Consider the following 20411-nt stretch of genomic DNA (forward strand, 5'->3'; position numbering starts at 1 on the left):
GAAGGAAGGAAGGAAGGAAGGAAGGAAGGAAGGAAGGAAGAAAGGAAGAAGAAAGGAAGGAAGAAAGGAAAGAAGGATTAAGTTCATATTATATGCCTTGGAGATAGTTGACATTATTTTCCTATTTTACTGTTGAGGAACTGAGTCAGACTGGGTAGTTAACTGACTTGCTCATAATCACACAACTAATAAGTGTCCAAGGTTAAATGTGAACCAAATTTGAATTTTCCTGCCTCCAGGCCCAGTTCTCTATTCTCTGGGTTACTTGGCTCTCTCTATGTTTGGCAGCCTCAGGGTTGTTATTCTTTGGTAGGCATGAGTAAAAGTGAACTAGCATGAACAGACTTTGAAATAGTGACAGTTAACAAATATTTATTAAATAGTTGCTGTGTTCTAGGCTTTGCTCTTTAGTCCTGGAGATACAAAGAAAGTTAAGAATACAGCCTCTGCCTTCAAGGAGCTAACATTCTAGTGGGGAAGACAAAATGCAAAAAATTGTATATTTTAGGGGGCAGCTGGGTTGCTCAGTGGATTGAGAGCCAGGCATAGAGACGGGAGGTCTCAGATTCAAATCTGGCCTCAGACCACTTCCTAGCTGTGTGACCCTGAGCAAGTCACTTAATCCCCATTGCCTAGCCCCTTACCACTCTTCTGTCTTGGAACCAATACACAGTATTGACTCCAAGACGGAAGTTAAGGGTTTTAAAAAAAAATTGTACATTTTAGATAGATGTAGTTGAAAGAAAAGTTAGTCCCAGAGATAAAGCACTAATAGGGGGCTGGGGGGGGGGCGTGGGGAGAGAGGTGCTACAAAAACTTCCTGTAGTAGCAAGATTTGATCTGAGTCTTGAGGGAGACCTGGAGGTGGAGGTGAAAAGGGAAAACATTACAGGCATGGAGGAAAGCTAGTGCAAATGCAGAATGAAGAGTATTGTCATGTGGTTTGTAGAATGTGTGGAGGAAAGTAAAATATAAGAAGACTAGAATGGTAGGAAATGCCCAGGTTGAGAACATCTTCAAATGCCAAACTGGAGGTAATAGGGAGCCAGTGGATATTATTGAGGAGAGAGATGCCAAAGTCAGATCTGTATCTTAGGAACTTCATTTTGTAACTGAGTGGGAAGTACATTGAGAAAAGGAGATCAATCCGAACGCATTAGATCAGAGAAGAAGTGATGAGCCTCTGCACTAGGGTGGGCAGTATAAGTGGAAATATGGGGCCCTATCTGATAGATATGTGAAGTTAGAAATGAGAAACTTTGGCAACAGATTGTGTATGTGGAGCATGTGAGAGATAGGAATTGAGGATGACAGAGATTTCTAGCCGGAGTACTGATCCAGCACACTAGCATTTGTCACACTATTTTCATACCTTTTACTTTCTCTATCTTTTTGACATCAGAAAGCACTATGTAGATATGTAGAGGGAAACAATATAATATATTTCTTGGCTGAGAAAGGGATTTTTTAAATTTATATTTTTTTTGGCTTATATATATGCACATATATATATGGATTATCACATAAACATTTCCTTATTATTCATTTTTAAGTGAATAATCATATTAAACCCCAAATCATACACCCAAATAAAAAGTGATAAATCATATTTTTCCATATGCATTTCTACTCCAACAGTTCTTTCTCTGGAGGTGGGTAGCTTTCCTTCTCATAAGTCCTTCAGAATTGCCCTGGATCATTGCATTGCTGTTTAGTAGTAAAGTCTATCACATTTGATTGTTCCACAATGTTGCTGTTATTGTGTACAACATTTTCTTGGTTCTGTGTATTTCACTTTGCATCAGGTCCTTCCAGTTTTGAGAAAGAGATTTTTAAAAGAGAAGTTACTTGGATAGAATGCCAGATTTTGAGTCAGAAAGACCTGGACTCAAATACCATGTTGGATGTCTAGTAACTCTGTTGAGTTACTTGATTGATGAAATTATAGACTCCTGATGCCTTGACATTTGTAGCTTTTATATTTTAGAAAGGTTTAAAGCTAGGCCTATTAACAACCTAAATCTAATCTAGGGCAAAATATAGTAGCCATGAGATTTCATCTGAGATATTTTTGGAAGATTTTTTTCTCAGTGAAATTCCAGCTTAAAATGGAAAATTCATTTTTGCATTTGTAATTTTTGTAGTGATAGAGGAGATCGGTCTTTGGTCTCTATACCTTTGGTATCACATGTATTTGAATTTTACAGAGTTTTGACATATATGCTGAAGTTGTTTCATTTAAAAATGTTTTTTGAAGAAAGTTTGATCCTGAGGAAAATGAGAACTTTTTTTTTGGTCAAATTTTTTTCTTTTGTTTAAATTATTGAGAGGATATGTTTATAGGATAAGGACATTAGTAGGACTAGGTCCCTAAGGACTTTAAAGTGAACATCCCTCCCTTTACCCTATTAGCTGTCTGAATAATATTCTTATTGGCCAAGAAAATTCCTTTATTCCTATATATAGTATTCTTAGGATCACAGTTAGAAGGAACCTTTGAATATAGAATATCCAACCATATAACAACCTGCAAGGTCTGTGATGGTTTGCAAATATCAGAGTAGTATCCTAGTGTCTTGGTACTAACCAAGATAAGGTCAAAGCTTTACCTATTAGAGGCCAGGATCCCAGCAGGCAGAATCTGAGTTCTGCTGGGCAGTAGATGAGGAACAAAACTAGAGTGCTGGTGAAAAATGGAGTATGTTGTGCATGGAATAGCAAGGAAGCAATATTATGGTTCGATTAGTAGGCTTGGGGAAAAGAATAATGTTCAAGAAGACCAGAAAGATAGGAAAGGGCCAGGTTATAAAGAGTTTAAAATGCCAGTTAAGGGAAAATATATTATATGCTTAACTTAATAAGACCTACTGGAGCTGAGGGAGGGGAGTAGAGGGGTGGGCTGTGACCTGATAACACTTGTGCTTTAAGAATATTACAAGTTGCTCAGGACCACATGGAGAATGCTTTTGGCAGAACTTTCCAGGACCCTGCACTTTCTTAATTCTAGTCCTAAGCAGTCTGCTCTGTGTGAACTAGGTAGTGATTTATCTTTAAATAGAAGACATCCTCTTTTAAAATAGCTTGAAGGTTATTACAGACAGCACAGCTCAGATATGGCTAGTGTACAGATACAGTAATTTAGACTATTTTGAGAGAAATTTTCCTTTGTTATTAATTCTAATCCAAGTTCATTTTAATGTTGGGTTTCATTTTTTTTTAAACAGTGGAACAATTAATGTAATCCCACTCTAACAATGTTAAAGAATAGGATATTCTCAATTGAATTATGTAGAGGTATATACTCTGGTAGGGGAAGCCAAAGTGTTTTCTGCTTCATTGGGTAGATGATTAGATTGATGTGAGTTTCTTTCTTGAATGATAGAACTGGTTTTAAAACTAAATGAAGCGAGCATCATCAATCCAGTTAGCATTGATAACTCATTATTAATGGTTGGAAAAGGACTACATTTGTAATCTGATCTTTATTTCATCACCCTGACAGATTTGGATTTAGTTAAGGCAGGCTTGTTTCAACTTAGACCCAAGTCTTAATGCCATAAAAATGTGCTCACTGTTTTATCCTGAAATTTGTGAGCTGAAAAGGATTGAGAGCAAAGCAGATTCATGAAAGGGACACAAATGTAATGTTTATAACATTTTAATTAATGCATTTTTAAACTAATGATGCTTTTCAACTAAGATAAACTAGAAACATTTTGTTTGTCATGTGGGGTTATCTAGGTGACTTTGTGCCTTTTTATGTGATGGGATCTTAAAAAAAATGTTTGCTGACTTCCATGACCTCTTGAATTTATCTGGGCATATGTTTATATGCTCTGACATTTTTTGGTTTCATGTTCAACTCTTCTGTCTACTAAGGACTCTTCTAGGTCTCTCTGACATTATACAATCCTATGTTCTAATATTCAGTTTTATGTTCTAACATTCTATGTTTTAAAGCTACTAGTCTAATGTTTGATGTTCTAACTTGCTGCATTCATGCATCCCATTTGAGGCCAACATTCTGTGTTTTATGGTATGATTCTCTGTGGTCCAGCCTTCCTTCTGGCACTAACATTTTCTGACTCTGATACTTTTAACTGAGGGAAGATTTTCTTGTTCAAAGAATGAGGAGTTTTGAAGTACCACTCCACCTTTCCCTTCTCTGCTCTATTTAATGTTGCATACCTACTGATTTCAAAAAGACATTTAAACTAATAGTTTACTTTGATTAATTGATAAACGGGGGATGTGTAAATAAAGATAAGCACAGTGGTGTCAGAAAACCCTGAAAACAATATAACTTGAAACTGTTACAGTTTGATGCCAAAATAAATTGGTGACAAACAGCAACTTTCATAAAAAACTTAAGCAAATAGATGTTTTAATGGAGGAAAAGATTGTGAATACATTCAGAAAAAATGATCTCTGAGAACGATTGGCTTTATCTCTTTCTTGTTATTGGACCTATTGATGTTGGGAAACGGTTCCTAATCCCAGACCCCTCTGTTCCTAGGTAACAGGCAAAAATGGTGCCAGCAGAAGTGGTCCTGCCAGGCCAAACCCATGTGGTTTGGTGTTATTCAGTCTGATCCATATGGTCATGCTGAAGATGGTCCCTCGAGGGGTGTTAACACTCAGCCATGCAAACTCCTCCCTCCCTTTGGAGCTTTGCTGCTGGGCCCCTGCTGCTTGCCCATGTGTGAATCTTGATTAATTTTTCATTTTTAATGAAGTTTGATCATGTTTATTATTTCACATGATTGACTGCCCAGTCCTCCTCCCCATGTAATTGATAAAGCTCATATTTCTTCATCTGTCTCAGATTTCTTCAGGGGTAGAGTTGTAAGATTGGGCGCTTGTGGTTAATGTTAGATTTATTGCTCCCATTAGATGTATAAATTATCTCTTTTTCTCTCCACAGGAAGTTCTACAGACTTTGACCAAGTTTTGTTTCCCCTTCTGTGTGGACAGGTAGTGTTAGATTTTTAAACTTTACAAGAGAGAAAAAAAAAAAAACAACACTTGTCAATAAAACTGCTATGGAGAATGAAAACCATGCTATTTGTAACATTCTGTCTGTTTAACTATGATTTAAAGCACCTATGTGCCAGGGAGAGTTGCAATATCCTCTTTCCTGGGGTTTTTATGGGCACCATCAAAAAGTTTAAAAGTTCGAACTGTGCATTGGTGGGGCAGTGTGGGATAGTGAGAAGAGACCTAGGCTGGGAAGCAGGAGATCTGCAACTGATTCCTTAGCTAATGTGCTCTGTGACCTTGGTCCAGTAGTTTTCCTTCTGTAAGCTTCAATTTCCTCATCTGCAAAATGAAAAGGATTAAATTATGGGATCAACAATACTAATGGAGAAGCAATGGTCTAGTGGCAAGAGGTCATAATTTGGAGTCAGAGGACCCAGGCTTAAAATTCTAGCTTGGCTACTTTATCATTGGGACCTTACATAAATCACTTAATCTCTCAGAGATTTCTGGGAGGCTCAATCTATATTGATACCTCATCTATAAAATGAGAATGCTGGATTATGTAATCTTTAAGACCATCAAATTCCAAGCCCTATCATTTCATTATTCTTATAATAATAATTCACATTTACACACCTTTAAGATGCCCACATTTCCATCTACATTTCATATTAAAAACACTGAAGCAATACTGGTAGGATTATTATCCTCATTTTACAAATGAGGAAACTGAGACCCAGAAGTTAAATGATTTGTCCAAGTTCACATATCCTGTGAGTGTCAGAGTCAAAACTTGGACCCAGGTCTTTCTGATTCCAGGCCCAGTACTCTTTCACTGTACTATGCTGCCTTTCATAATCTCTTCAATAAAAAAATTTAAACCAATGAGTTAGCATGGTTGGAGTTTAATCTCTTGCTATTTATTCTTTGTATGTATTATATTAAGCATGTATACATGTTATAGAAATTCATGCACTTTGAATATAGCATATATGTGTGCATGTTTATTTGTGTGTGTGTGTGGAGAGAGAGAGAGAGAGAGAGAGAGAGAGAGATTATATGTGTGATTAGTAAATATCAATTATTAATATTAAAAATGATAAAGGCTGGTATAAATATATAAATTAGTATTTTAATTAAAGCCATGTTTATAGATAAAGTTATCAGACCATGCGCTTGTAAGCATTCAAAACTGCCGCCTCCATTACTGTCTCCTGTTTCCTGGCCAAGAGCCTACTCGCAAAGAGGCCACTCCCTCCTAACCCAGGAGATTTTAAACCCTCTCTGAGTCGACATAGACCTCCCCATGCCCCAAAGACCCGGAAACGGAAACCAGTTGGACCATGTTGGATCACGGGAAATGTAGTTTTGATACATTTCCCTTGTCCATAGAAATATATACACTTTTTAGATGGCATTTTCCAAATTTCACTTTTACACATTTGAAGTTCCATTTAAAGATACTTGATTATACTCCTGATTGATATGATATGTCATATAGTCTCAAGTAGTGAACAGGGCACTTGATTTACAGTAAAGTTACTTGGTTTCAAGTCTTTAAGCTCTGCTTCCTACTAATTATATATAACTTTGTGCAAATCACTTTCTCCTCACCTGTTTACATGAGGAAGTCATACTCAATGATCTCTAGGACATCTTCTAGTTGTGACATATTCCATGATTTGTGTCACATTGCTGAGTCATATTTGGATCTTGATTGGATGCCTAATTTAGTTCAACAAAGGACCTCCTCTGTGCATAGCATTGTGCTTGGTGTTGGGGATACAAAGGTGAAACGACACAGGCACTGCCCTCAATTAGCTGGTAGTCTACTAATGGAGGAGAGTAAGACATTTGAGTGTGGTCAATACAGATGAGACATTCAAGCAAAGGACCATGAAAGATTTTAAGAAGAAGGGTATATTCCCACATTAGAGAAATTAGGTAAGGACTTTTAGGCCAATCATTGTATAAGTAGTCAATTTTAAATGATAAATGTCCCTTCATTTTAAGATGGGTAGATTATATATAGAGCAAAACAAATTTTTCTTCCTTTTCATGTGTCTCCTAAAGAGGCCAAACAAATTGCATTTGCTTGTTGGCATTTATTTGACACAAGTTTTACATCTATTTGTGTTAATTAATGATATATGAAACAACAGAACATCAGTGGAGCAGGAATTTTAAAAAATTAAAAATTTGTGGGATTTTTAATGAAGAAAAACAATTTCATCAGGCTCAAAGGGAGATCTGTTTTGGATAGATTTGATTTTTCCCCCATGGTTATTATTTTTAAATGAATCTTTTAAAACTATTGGCTGCATATGGCATTGTGAATTGAGCACTGATCTTGGAATCAAGATGGTGTAGTTTAAAATATCCCGTCTGACGTTTTCTGACTATGTGGCTATGGGTAAATCACCCACAGCTTTAAGCAATTCTTAGGATTTTTTGTTATAGGTCATGATCTGTGTTGGTACATCCCACATAGATGAAAACATGGGTCCTTGGGGTATTTTTAAACTAAGAGAAGAGTAGTGTGGTGCAGTGGACAAAACATTTGACTTCGATTCTGGATACCCAATTCTATCCATGGTCCTGCCACTGTATTACTTTGTGGCCTTGATTGTCAATTTACTTCTCTACACCTCTGAATCCATCTTTAAAATGAAGTTAGACTCTATAATCCCTAAAGGCCTTCTGGCTCTTACAGTCTATATTCTAATATTTTATGATACAATATTTTAGGTTCTAAGGCCTCTTACTATAACATTCTGGATCTTAATATTTTATATTCTAATTTCAGAGTGCTACTAAGTCCTTCATAGGTATGATTTGGAGACAGAAGTGTTATTCTAGCAATATATTTTAATTTTTTCAGTATATGATAGCTTTCTTTTACTGAGATCTCTTACCTTAGAAGTGATTAAATTTCCTTCTTGACAGAATAACATATTTTGGGAAACTTAGAAAGAACATAGTATTTGATCTTTCCTTCTGTTCTTAGATTCTAACTTTTACAAAATTTAATCTTGTTTAATTTAGTCTAGTTTAGACTAGATATTACTAAACCAGTTCCTTCTCAATAAATACAAAGACTTAAATGAAAGGATTTTCTTCTTAGGTATGTAATGCAGGGTTTCTTGCATTGCAATATTACCCTAGGCAATCCTGTCAGTTATCAGAATGGAATTCTGGGGTGGCATGTGCCAGATGCCACGTGCTAACTGGCAGTTGGGCTGTGACTATATAAGGCCCTGCAAGCCCAACCTTGGGGTTCTGTTTTCCCTTGATCTCACCCAGTCAACTTGCTATCCCTGACCTTTTCCCCTGGGCCCTGGGGTGGTGAAGGGAGGTGAATCATGGGTAGGAACTTAGATAGTATAGCCTAGTGGTTAGGGCCATCTCTAGAGCAACTCAACAACATCATTGTTCAAATAACACCAAGCCAGAGTCTAGTTATCTCTGACTGATGGCTGGTTGCCCTCAGCCTGTCAAGACACTTTAGGTCCTTTGCCAACACCTGCCAGTTGCCTCTAGCAACAGCTTAGCAAACCTAAGCCCTCTTTCCTTAGTTTTTCCCTTTCTAGTTCAAATGAATCCTTTAGCCTTAATCTTTGAATTCCTGTGATTATTCTAACACCTTCAAAGCTAAGGAGACTAAGAGGAGGACAGAATTTTGAGAAGTAGGGGTTACTGTGGAAGTGAAAGCTAGGCCTCCATTGTTAGGAGGAAGTTGAGCCACGGTTTCCTGCTGGGTTCTGCTCTCACCCAATAGGGAGTCAGTTACCTCAGCAGGGAGGGGCCACCAACTCAACATCTTAAAGGAGCCTGCAGCTAGCAGTGGAGATTCACTGGGCAGCTCAGCTGAGGCTGCTCCCCTCTGATTACATCAACTCCAATCACCAGCTAGTTTAATTACTGGCTCCTAGGCCCCTAGTGACTCTCATTACCATCTCCTCTTATTCCCTTATTACAGGTATCAGTAATGTAATTTGTACTGCAAAGGAATATTTTAGCTCAATTTATTCCTGCTCAGAGTCTAAGCAGGTGTTGGTTTTATTTTTGTGGGACACAGATATTCTAGTAAGGTCAAAGAACATGCTCTAGTCAATTCTGTTAAAAAGAGAAGTCTTTCTAGTCATTTTTGCATGCTTCTTACTTTTATACCGCTGAATAGTAGTACAATTTATTTATTAGTATAAGAAAGGAAAGATTGCTCAATCACTGTTAAATGGACAAATGATAACTTGTAAGAGATCTTAATTGTTCAAAGAATATTAGAGTAGGAATGGACCTTAGAACATAGGATATTAGGGCTGGAATGGAATTTATTAGAACATAGCATGTCAGAGCTGGAAGGGGCCTTAGAAATCATCTATGCTAATACCTCCTATGTTATAGGTGGGAAGTTGGGATCTGGGAAGATATTTTGTTGGAAAGAAGTTATTGGTAGATTAGAATATGTAACTGAATCCTTTCAACTTCTTCATATTGTTATTGTCTACCATGCTACGTACAATACAGTTTTTTTCAAATATAAGAATGCTTGACCTGTGAAAGAGGTATTAGTCTTTTTTTGCTTGATCCTAGAGGGAAAAGCTGAGAGCAATGGATAGGGAGGCAGATTTAAGTGTTAGCAAGATATTTCTAACAGACGTAGTTGTCCTGCCTGGAATAGGATGTCTCCTTGGTTAGTCATTTTCCCATTATTAGAAACATTTAAAATGAGACTAGATATCCACCTGTGGATGTATAGAAAGGGTTCAAAATTTGGGTAAGTGAGAACTAGACGACCTGTGAGATCCCTTCCTGCTCTGAGGTCCTATAAAATTGCCTTTTAATTCAAACATCTTGGAACTAGGGAATTATAAGTTTTGTATAATCAAGCACCTTCTACAATACCTTCCACTTAGGAGTCTAAGAAATATTTTTGAATTAAATCTTGCTTGTTATTTTAAGATTTTTCTATTTAGAACTAAGAATTTTGCAAATATTATTTCTTGAAAATATATAATTTTTGCTATTTTTATTATTTATTATCTTCACACTGATTCTCTGAAGCAGATCAGTAGAAGTAACATTTGCCTCTTTTGAAAAAAAATGGTCAGAGAAATTATGTATCTAAGAAAAATCCTTCAGTAGTTTTTGAACATATTGTGTATAATCATTACTATTTTAAATGCAGAACACATGACCCCCTTTCCCCAAAGAGCTTAGACTGGGCTAATAGTGGATTATTCAGTTCAAGTAATAATCATAACTAACAATTATAGCCCTTTGAGGTTAGCAGCATGTTTTATATCCTTATAACAACTCCACAAATATCTTTGAAGCTGCCATTCTTTAATGCAGGCTTCTTTGCTGAGTACCTGAGGTGACAAAGAAATAAATAAGACGGTTAAGGAGTTCTCTACCTTTTGGAGTTCACAATCTAGAAAGGAGATGGGACTCATAATTGTAATAACACATGAGACATGATAAGTGCATGAGAGAAGTACACATGTGATATTGGTGAGCTAAAGGGAGGAGTATCATTTCTAACAAAAGGAGTGAGAGAAGGCTTCATGGAAGATGCAGGTAGTATTTGAATTGGATTTTGAAGAACAAGTAGGAAGTTTGTAGGCAGAGATAGCAGAGAGGATATTTCAGATACGGGGAACCACACAAGCAAATATATTATGATGATAAAGTATGTAATATGCTCTATGAGAATAAAAAGAGATGACTAAGCAGCCTTGTTTGATTGGAGTTTGGAGTATATGAAATGGAACAGAGGATAAACTGGGAAAGGCACAGATCTAAGCTAGGTTGTAGAAAACCTTAAATGCTAGGCTAAAGACTTTGGATTTTTATTTAATCTACAGATAGTTCTATATTAAGCCAGTCCTGCTTAACAACCCAGGGACAGTGGAAGAAAAGAAAAGTAGCTTTCACGTGGGATTTAGTACATTGGCCCACATATAACTGCTCCATAAATGTTTGGTGATGATGACTTGGCTAACATGGACCTTGTCTCTCATGTGATACCTGGAATCCAACTGTTTCAACCACATGGTCCATGCCTCTGCATTCCATTTATATACTATACCTGGAAGCTTCTTCAGGATTTAATGAAATGCTTCTGGAGGAGACAGAAATAACCAACACTTGGCAGGCAGCATGAAGGTTAGATTCTGTGGTTTGAATAAACATTGATTTTCTTCCTTGTTCTTCATGTTGACATGGACTTTGGAGATACATTACAAGGTATAAGATAGTATGGACTTTATCCTTAAAAAATAGTTTTTGGAGATATTCCTATTTTGGTTTTGGTTCTTTTGACTTGCTGAGAATATTATTCAGAATTTCTGATCTCCTTGTGACATCTATAGAATTGTTTAAAACTTTATGAAGAAATTTTATCCTGAGAAATTGTGAAAGTTGAGGGATTGAGAGTGAATGAATTTAGTACAAGAGTGAAGTTGTTGATTCTGCTTCTAACTGCCACTTTTGATGTTGTTGTCCAGGCATTTCAGTTGTTTCCCATCTTTGTGACTCCATTTTGGGTTTTCTGGGCTAAGATAACTGGAATAGTTAGCCTTTCCTTCTTCATCTCATTTTACAGGTGAGGAAATTGAGACAAATGTGGTTAAGTGACTTGCCTGAGGCCACACAACTAGTAAGTGTCTGAGGTTGGATTTGAACTCAGGTAATCCTGATTCTAGGACTGGCATTCTGCATCCATGGCTCCACTTAGCTGCCCTAGCTCTTCCACTAACTGAGGTTAATTTTACGTTTTAAATAAAATGACAGGTTTAGACTTAAAATGATCTGTAAGGTCCAGTTAGTTACTAACCAATCTTTGTTTAAAGATCTCTCCCAGTTCCACTGTGTCTGTATCTCAAAGGTCTTTTTGAGCTTTAAATTTTTATTATTTTTCTATGTTGTATGTTAGTTTTATGTTCTAAAGCCCTTTGAATTCTGACATTCCTTTTTCTGTCTTAAGGTATCTTTTAGCTCTAATTTTCTATGTTCTATGTTCTCAACTTCTGTGTTCTAAGGTCCTTTATGCTCTAACATTTTATGATGATTTGATTATTGTAAGACAAAGAATTGAAGGATACATATAAACATAGGAATGCTATTTTAAAATAAAAGGAATCAGATCCTTTTCACAAAGTAATCATCATTGAGAAATCTTCTTATATTATTAGTCTATGTCAACAAGTTGAAAGATTTGCAGAAACCTTTAAAACCTTTGACAGGGACTTCCTGACTGTAAGTTTTCCAAAGAGAAATATCTTAAACTATAATAGTTTTGAACTTTGTCTTTTGGTGATGTGTTTGTTACCCAGTTGTTCATTATTGTACAACAGACTAGTTAAAGTAAGTATCTCTGTAAGCTATAGAAGAAGCTTGTTCCCATAGGAGGAAAGATAAACCAAACAAAGAACTTTTAGGAACATAAAATTTCTGAGCTAGAAGGAACCTTATAGGCCCTTTGGTCCAATCCATTGATTTTTTTTTTTTAAGCCCTTTCTGTCTTAGTATCATTCTGAGACAGAATTGCTACAAGGGCTAGGCAAATTAGGGTTAAGTGACTTACTCAGGGTCACACAGCTAGGATGTATCTGAGGTCATATTTGAACCCAGGTCCTCCTGACTTGAGGCTTGGTTCTCTTATCTACTGAACTATCTAGTTACCCTCAATTCACCGATTTTTTTTTTTTATGGTAAGGAAACCAAAACCCAGACAGGAATGACTACTCTTTGAAGGTTGCATAGTTAGTTAGTCATGGAGCCAAAACTGGTACCCATGTCTCCTGATTCCAAGTTTAGTATTCTGTTTCCTGTACTATGTATGATTCTATAATTCTTCTTGTCTTGAATAAATGAATGAAAGAATGAATCTTTTTGAAGTCCCAGATAACAAGGGAATAAAATTAGTTTTTCTTTGAACATTCTTGGTTTTATTATGACTGATATTTGTGAATAGAAAGGGGAATCTTCATGCAAGTCTTAGTTTCATTCCTCATTTTAGCTTGAGGACGGCAGTTAACTTTCTAGTCATGTTACCAAAATCAAATCACTTGAGCTTCAGTTTTCCCATTTGTAAAACGAGGATAATTTTTCTGGACTTTCTTTATAAAGATATTGAAGAAATACTTTAAAATTGTAAAGTCCCCATAGAGTTGTATGATTATTGTTCCTCCACTAAGAGGTTACTGTTGAAGTGTGGAGATGACCTTGGAATCTTAAAGGCAATGCCAAAAGAGAACAAGCTCCTGTAAGTCCTGCCAACCTTCAGTAGTGTGAGATCCATGTCCCTGGAGTTGCTAGTGCTTGCCTCTCTAAGTTTACTATGTATCCTTTGTATGGATCTTGTATATAACTACATGTTTTCTTCTCTGTTCGAATGTTTGATCCTTGAGGGCAGGACTGTTTTTGCCTTTTCATTATATCTCTAGAGTATAGTACTGAATATCTAGTGTTTAATGAATACTTGCTGATTGTTTAATTGATAGATTGTGTCTGTTTCCCAAGGACCTATCTCAGTTAAAGACGGATTCATTACAAGAACATTGACCATTAGGGAATGATTTTTTTCCCATCATAGCATATTGACTATTTATAAGTCCTGAAAAAATTGTGATCTTCACCAGTGGGAAAAGTGCCCATGCTGATGATGTTACAGAACCCTTGAAATATTTTTTTTATCAACTTTTATGATAATAACTTAGTTTTCTAAAACACTACAGTTTACAAAGCATTTTAACCAGGACCGCACAGTTACAACATGAAACAACATTTTAAGGCACCTAGGTAGTGTAGTTTGTATTATCTTCATTTGACCAGGAAGAAAACTGAGGCTTAGAGAAGGGAAGTCAGTTGTCCAAGGCCACACAGTAACAGAATTCAAAATTAGATCTAGATATTTTTGAATCCCCAAAGTCAGCGTTAGCCCATCTTATTGCTAAAACCTACTACTTACCTCTATAACCTGTTTTTTTTTTCTTTAAGGATTAAAAGACTGGTAATTAGGACAGTTCTCATTTATGTAATACCTTAAGGTTTACAAAGTAAGTTCACCCTGCAGCTCTATGAGGTTAGTAGGGCAAAAAGCATCATGTCCATGTTACAGTTGAAGGACTTGAGTGTCAGAGGGGAAAACTGACTTTCTTAATTATGTGACTATTAAATGATGGAGCCTTTATTTGAACTCTGGTCTTCTAACTTGAGGGCTAATATTTGCCTGCCTCTACATTTTGGGACTAAGGACTGAATGGATATTTTCAAGGCATCAAGTATTTCAATATGAAATGTTCCAACCAGGCCAACACCTAACCTTTTTGGAATACTAGTTGATGTTTATTTAAAACATCTTAGAACAAGAAACCCAGAGTTGAACTCACGAAGGTACATAATTTGTGAGTTCATAAAGCATTACTTTATAAAAATCTGGCATGTGTTTGTAACTTAGAATTTTTCTGACCTGTTGTGCAAAATAATTCAATCACAGGAGCCTTCCCTTCCCCTCCCCCAAGCGAGCCTTGCTTTCGTCCCCAATCACTTTAATTATGTGAGCTTGAATCTCGTTTCTCACACATCCTCAGCTCTCAACCTTGTTAAAATTAATCATATAATCCTTCTTTAAAACATAGTATTAAGTCACCATAGTAACATCGCATCCAAGCTTTATAGATAAAACATAACAGCCACAAGAAGGTAGCATTGGGTGTCCCCTCGACAGCTCTGTAACTTTTATAGAAATGTGTTTCTTCTCTTGGCTTGTTCAGGGTGGAGGATAGCATTACTTACACCTGTTTTATTACCATGTTCTTTTTAAATTGCCACCTTGTTTCTGTTCACATTCTTAGACTTGGCAGAAGAAAGTGTTTTCTTTTCCTCCTGAATTATTTTCCTAGCCTTAGTAAATGATCTCTGGACAATTTTTCCCTTTTAAATTAAAATAGGACCTCTCCCAGGAGCTTTGCCATGGGAAAATTTTGTTAAAGTGATGATGATAATGATGATGATGATGATAGTGGTGGTGATGGTGATATTGATAGTGATCATGGTGATGATGGGGTGGGGAATGGGATGGTGATCATCATACCTTTGGATTTCACATTATTTAGATGAAAAAGGGTTACAAAACACTTTCTTGCACATAATCACATTTGAGAGCCCTTCTAATACTTTCTAGGTATTACTAGAACCTTAGAAATAGAGGCAGAGAGGGGGGGCGGCTGGGTAGCTCAGTGGATTGAGAGTCAGGGCTAGAGAAGGGAGGTCCTGGGTTCAAATCTGGCCTCAGACACTTCCCAGCTGTGTGACCCTGGGCAAGTCACTTGGCTCCCATTGCCCACCCTTACCACTCTTTCACCTATGAGCCAATACATAGAAGTTAAGGGTCTAAAAAAATTAAAAAAAAAAAAGAAACAGAGGCAGAGGACCATATGATTTAGAGCTGGAAGTGTCCTCAGAGATCCTCTGGTCTAATCCTTCATTTGTAGGTGAAGAACCTGAAATCTTGAGATGGGAAAGTAATTTACCCAAAGTTACCTGGTAATAAGTAGTGAACTAGAATTCAGACCCAAATTCTGTGACTGCATTTCTAGGACTTTTCCTACTACCCTAGATGGAACTCTAGCTTTGTCACCAACTAAGCCATTTGAATATGGGCAAGGGATTTTCCTTTCTTAGCCTGTTTCATCATCTGTAGAATGGCCCTGCCTAAGACAGGTGAGAAGCACACTATGAAAACCTTAGAGCCTACAGAAATGGGAGTAGTTAACATTCTGCCTCACCGTTACCAAAGTCGTATACATATAACCCAGTAAACTGTTCCTATTCTCATAGTGCTTATGCTTCCCTTGTAAGACCCCCCCACCCCCAGCCCCACCAAGCCCCTCCCCGCTCCCCAACAAGAACACAAATAATGTTGTCCTAATTTTTTAAAATGAGAGAATCAAGGGTTAGAGAGGGGGAAGTGACTTGCCCAGAGTCATATGGCTAATATGTGTCAAAGATGAGATTTCAATCCAGATTCTAGTCTTTAAGCTTTTTTTTTGACTAGCCAGGTATCATTTCTATAATCATAAAGCTCGGTGTAAATGTGAGCTCTTATTATTATTTTTTAATATCACGACAATAACAAAGTAAGGTAGCTAGACAATCTTAGTACTATTATCTCCATTTGACTGATGAACAAACAGAGGTTCAGAGGAGCTCAGACTTGTTCAGTAGAGTTCCTACTTGAATGTTCCTGACTTAAGTTGTGGGTTCTGTCTACTAAACCACATCTGCTGGCAGAGATAGCAGCCAGGCCATTAGTGTTCATTGCTCCTGCATAACTGGCAGGCCTACAAACTGAAGGATTTGCTATATCAAATCCATTAAAGGTGCTCAGAAATTCCAATGACTCCTCGAATCTTGATTTACTCATGCATCTTTTACCTAGGCTTTTACAAGAGTTAGCTTTTAGAAGTCTTATATGGTGCTGAGGACTCAGCAGTAATTACAAGTGCTGGCTTTAGAAAAGGCCACTTCAACTGTTATTTACCATTTTCTCCTAGATAATGGTATTCATTTAATTTATAAAGTGAATTATAGTGGAGAGCATTTATGTAATCTTAGTAGGGAAATCAGACTCATTTTTGGGATTTTATGTAGGAAAAAATGGTTAAGTTTAAAAGCTCATAAATCCTACTGAAATTTTGAAAAAAAATCTATTTGTTAATGTTAAATTCTCATCAGAGACACCCATTGCATTTCAATAAGTATTTATTAGGCCTCTGCTGTCCTTGCAGGGCTCAGCTAAGGACTTTCATCTATGGGACAAGTCTCCTCTTAACTCTAAAGTTCCAATATTCCATGTTCTAAAGGATCTTTTTAGAGCTAATATTAGTAAATAATATTATTAGAATTTTTGTAACTATATGTGTGTTAATTTAAAAATAATTTTATTATATTTTATTTTTACAGTATAATTTATTGGTTGTGCGTTTGCCTTTTTTTAAAGAACAGACGTTGCATTCTAATTTATATGTACGATGTGCTTTTTATTTTTGCTTTAATGCAGTAAAAACATTGCTTTGTTTAATGCTTTCCTATAGCATTGTTTTTCACTGTCTTGGAAAGCAGCTTGCATTGTTAAACAATCTGGCTTTCCTGGGCTCCAAAATGAGCTCCTTTGGGCTTCAAAACTCTTACTTTGGAAAATGGCATTTGGGAAGGCAAATGCTCACCTTGTTTCTTGTGTCCTTAGTGGTTTTAATAAGTAGCCCTAAGCGTTTTGAGGCCATTGTTTAGAATCATATAATCATAGAACATGAAATGACGAGTGAGAGACCTACTTAGAGGGGAGGCTTGAAAAGAAAGAATGACAACTGGAAAGGATATTAAAACACATTTTATTTAGAACATCAGAGCTAGAATGGATCATAGAACATAGAATGTAAGAACTTGAAGGGGACTTAGAACAGAATTATAGAGCTTAATAGGATTGTTGAACATAGCTAAAATTTACATAGCATATATAAATATTTACATATACAGGATATCCCAAAAGTCTTCATGTATTTTCAAGTGATTAAATTTTGGAACTGCAGTAAGGCTTTTGGAATACCCTGTATTATTTCTATTTCATCCATACAACCCTCTGACATAGGTACACAGTTTCCCCCATTTTTTATAAATGAAGAAATTTAGTCTGAGAAGAGTTTAAGTGATTTGCCCAGGACCACAAAATTCATAAATATGTAAGATGGGATTTGAAATTGGGACTTCTTAATTCTAAGCCTAGCACCTATTTTAAGATTCCTCTTAATATAGAATGCTAGAACTGACAGAAACCTCAAAAATCATACATTCTAATCCCCTCATATTACAGATGAGGTGATTGAAACTCCAAGAAAGAAGATGACTTGCTTATGGTTATTCTACTAGTTAGTGGCAGAGCCTAAAATTGACTCCTATTTTAGGGCCAGTGATATATTCTTTTTCAAAGGTGGTCCCAGAAATTGACTTCCTTACTAATTTCCCTTCAGTTCTGGTGAAAAATGTAAATGTGCAAGTTCATTTAGAGAAGCATAGGTCCACTGAGAAAGGAAATGTTACAGGTTCAATGACTTGGTTTGATTAGATACTTTTTATCACTGAACTGGTTGCACAATTTATTTTTCTTTTGTTCTTTCTTTCCTGTAGCCTTACAGTGAGCCAAGTTGGCCAGAACTTCACATTCGTGCTTACTGACATTGACAGCAAACAGAGGTTTGGCTTCTGCCGCTTATCTTCGGGAGCTAAGAGCTGCTTCTGCATCTTAAGGTAAGAGGAGGTTGGGCTGTGGCTTATTGGCTTGCTCAGAGGGGCAGTATTGGGTCTTGTTTTGTTACAGATGTAATTTAAGTTTTCCAGCTGTTCTCCATCGTTCCCTATCTCTTCCCTGCAAGTCACTGCACTTTGGGCAAAAGATTTCAAAATATTGTTCATGCACTTTTAAGAGTAGGAAGATAATTTTCATTATTTATTTGTATTTTGTGTCTTGAATGGAGAAAAGAGTCAATGCCTTTAGGTCATGTGTGAAAGTTGGATGACATAGCTTGAGCTGATCGAGTTATCTTGAGCTGTCAGAAATTATCTTGTTAAGCTTCTTTTTAAACATTTTGTATATGCAGGATTATTAATAAACATGTGTCTGCATCTAAGAATTTCTTGCCAATGCTGGTCATGCCTTCCTCAGTTTCTACAGAAAATGCTTTTGGAGTTTAATGGTTGGTTATTGCTGCCCCTAGGAAGTCTTTCCTGATTTCTCCACACTTTCCCTTCCTTCCTTTTTGATGATTTCTCCTACCTCTACCTTTAATAGTAGTTTTTTCACTTCTATAATTTCTGATTATGATTTTATATTTTAGTTTAACTTGTGCCATATCCCTGATTACAATGTGATCTTCCTGATGGGAAGAGTTGTCTCTTACTTAAATATTGTATCTCACCTATAACTGAGCACAGAACTCTGCTTGTATTAAATATATTAGGCATTTTAATTTTTGTTGAAACCAATTATTTCATGTTCAGAGGGGACTGAGATAATACAATCAGTCAGGATATCATAGTAAGTTGGAAGGGACTTGGAGGACATAGTTCTACCCCTTCTTGAGTAAAACTCTATCCAGTTCATAATATTCCCTCTGGAGGTCTCCAAAAATGAGGAACCTTCCACTTCCAGACATAGTCTGTTACACTTTTTGAAAACACTAATTTTTCTGTATTTTGGCTTGAAATCTGCCTTTCTTCAGCTCCAACCTGTTGTTCTAGTCCTGTTTTTTTCTAGCCCACCAGACTGAATCTAATCCCTCTTCCACCTGATAGGTCTTCCCCCAAAACAACCAAAACCAAAAATACTTCAATAATAACAATAACAAAAGCTGGTGTTTATATAGTGCTTAAGGGTTTGCTTTGCAAACCTAGTTTCTCATGTAACCCTCACAGCAACCCTGAGAGGGAATGAGTACTTAAAGGGCCATCTCTGTTGTTATGTCTTGGTCCCATACCCCTTCTCCTCTTTTTCAGCCTACATAACCCCAGCAACTCCAATCCTCTGGACTGATTTTCAATGCTCTTTCCATCCTAGGCATCCTCCTCTATTCCTTAGATCTTTGTACCTAGCATTCCACTTGTTTGATGCTTGATTTCCTTCTTCCAGGATTGGTCAGAGTGAGTTCTGGGTGGAGGGGCTGTGTGGAAATTACATTTCAAAGCTGCAGGGTGTTCCTGAGGGAGAATTAAAGGTATCCCATACATACCACTCTCCATCTGCCTCTGTTAAATAGGTGTCAGAGGGGCCTGTCTCCTGTCTCTTGCTGCTAACGTGGAGCAGCACAGGTCAGGGGAACTTCAAGGTGCCCCTGACAAAACCCTGTTACTAAGGACTTGGACGTGAGCCTCTGAAATGAAAGGCCAGACTTTGGGTGAATTCCAGAAAGGGGATGTCTCTCTGGTATACCAATTCTCCCATTACATTTTATTTTTTCTTCCTTTCCCTTCCCCCTTTCTCCCTCAAGCACAGGCACATGTTACACTGGGGACAGGAAAAGTTGGAGCTTTCAGATCTCTTAACTTGAAGTGCTAGACATTTATGGTTTTCTGCATAGACTTCTCCCTTATCAGAAGTAGCATAGTATATTAAGAAGAGCATTGGACTTAGAATCAGAAGACCTTCCTTAAGAATTTGTCTCCTGTGTGACCACAGGCCACATATTACTTTCAATGAACCCCAATATCTTTATTTGGAAAAGAATTCTAGAATGGAAGTCAAGGGATCTGGGTCCCCCTCACCCCCCAATCATCTTACCTCATTACCATCAGGAAAAAGTCTTTGTACTCCCTACTTCTGAGAATTTTTATAAGGAAAGTGATTTGTAAAATTTAAGCATTATACAAAGGAA

At 36.9% G+C, this 20411-nt stretch overlaps 1 protein-coding gene across 1 annotated transcript in view; it reads left to right on the forward strand.

The window, feature by feature from the left end:
- Positions 1–20411, forward strand: part of DENND1A (DENN domain containing 1A) — a 667138-nt gene that overhangs the window by 180120 nt on the left and 466607 nt on the right. Inside the window, exons 4-5 of the mRNA XM_044664250.1 lie at positions 4925–4974; positions 18172–18291. Coding sequence (XP_044520185.1) covers positions 4925–4974; positions 18172–18291 — 170 coding nt within the window. The remainder of the gene's footprint in view (positions 1–4924; positions 4975–18171; positions 18292–20411) is intronic.

The sequence above is a fragment of the Gracilinanus agilis genome, chromosome 2 (genome assembly GCF_016433145.1).
Source record: "Gracilinanus agilis isolate LMUSP501 chromosome 2, AgileGrace, whole genome shotgun sequence".
NCBI lineage: Eukaryota > Metazoa > Chordata > Mammalia > Didelphimorphia > Didelphidae > Gracilinanus > Gracilinanus agilis.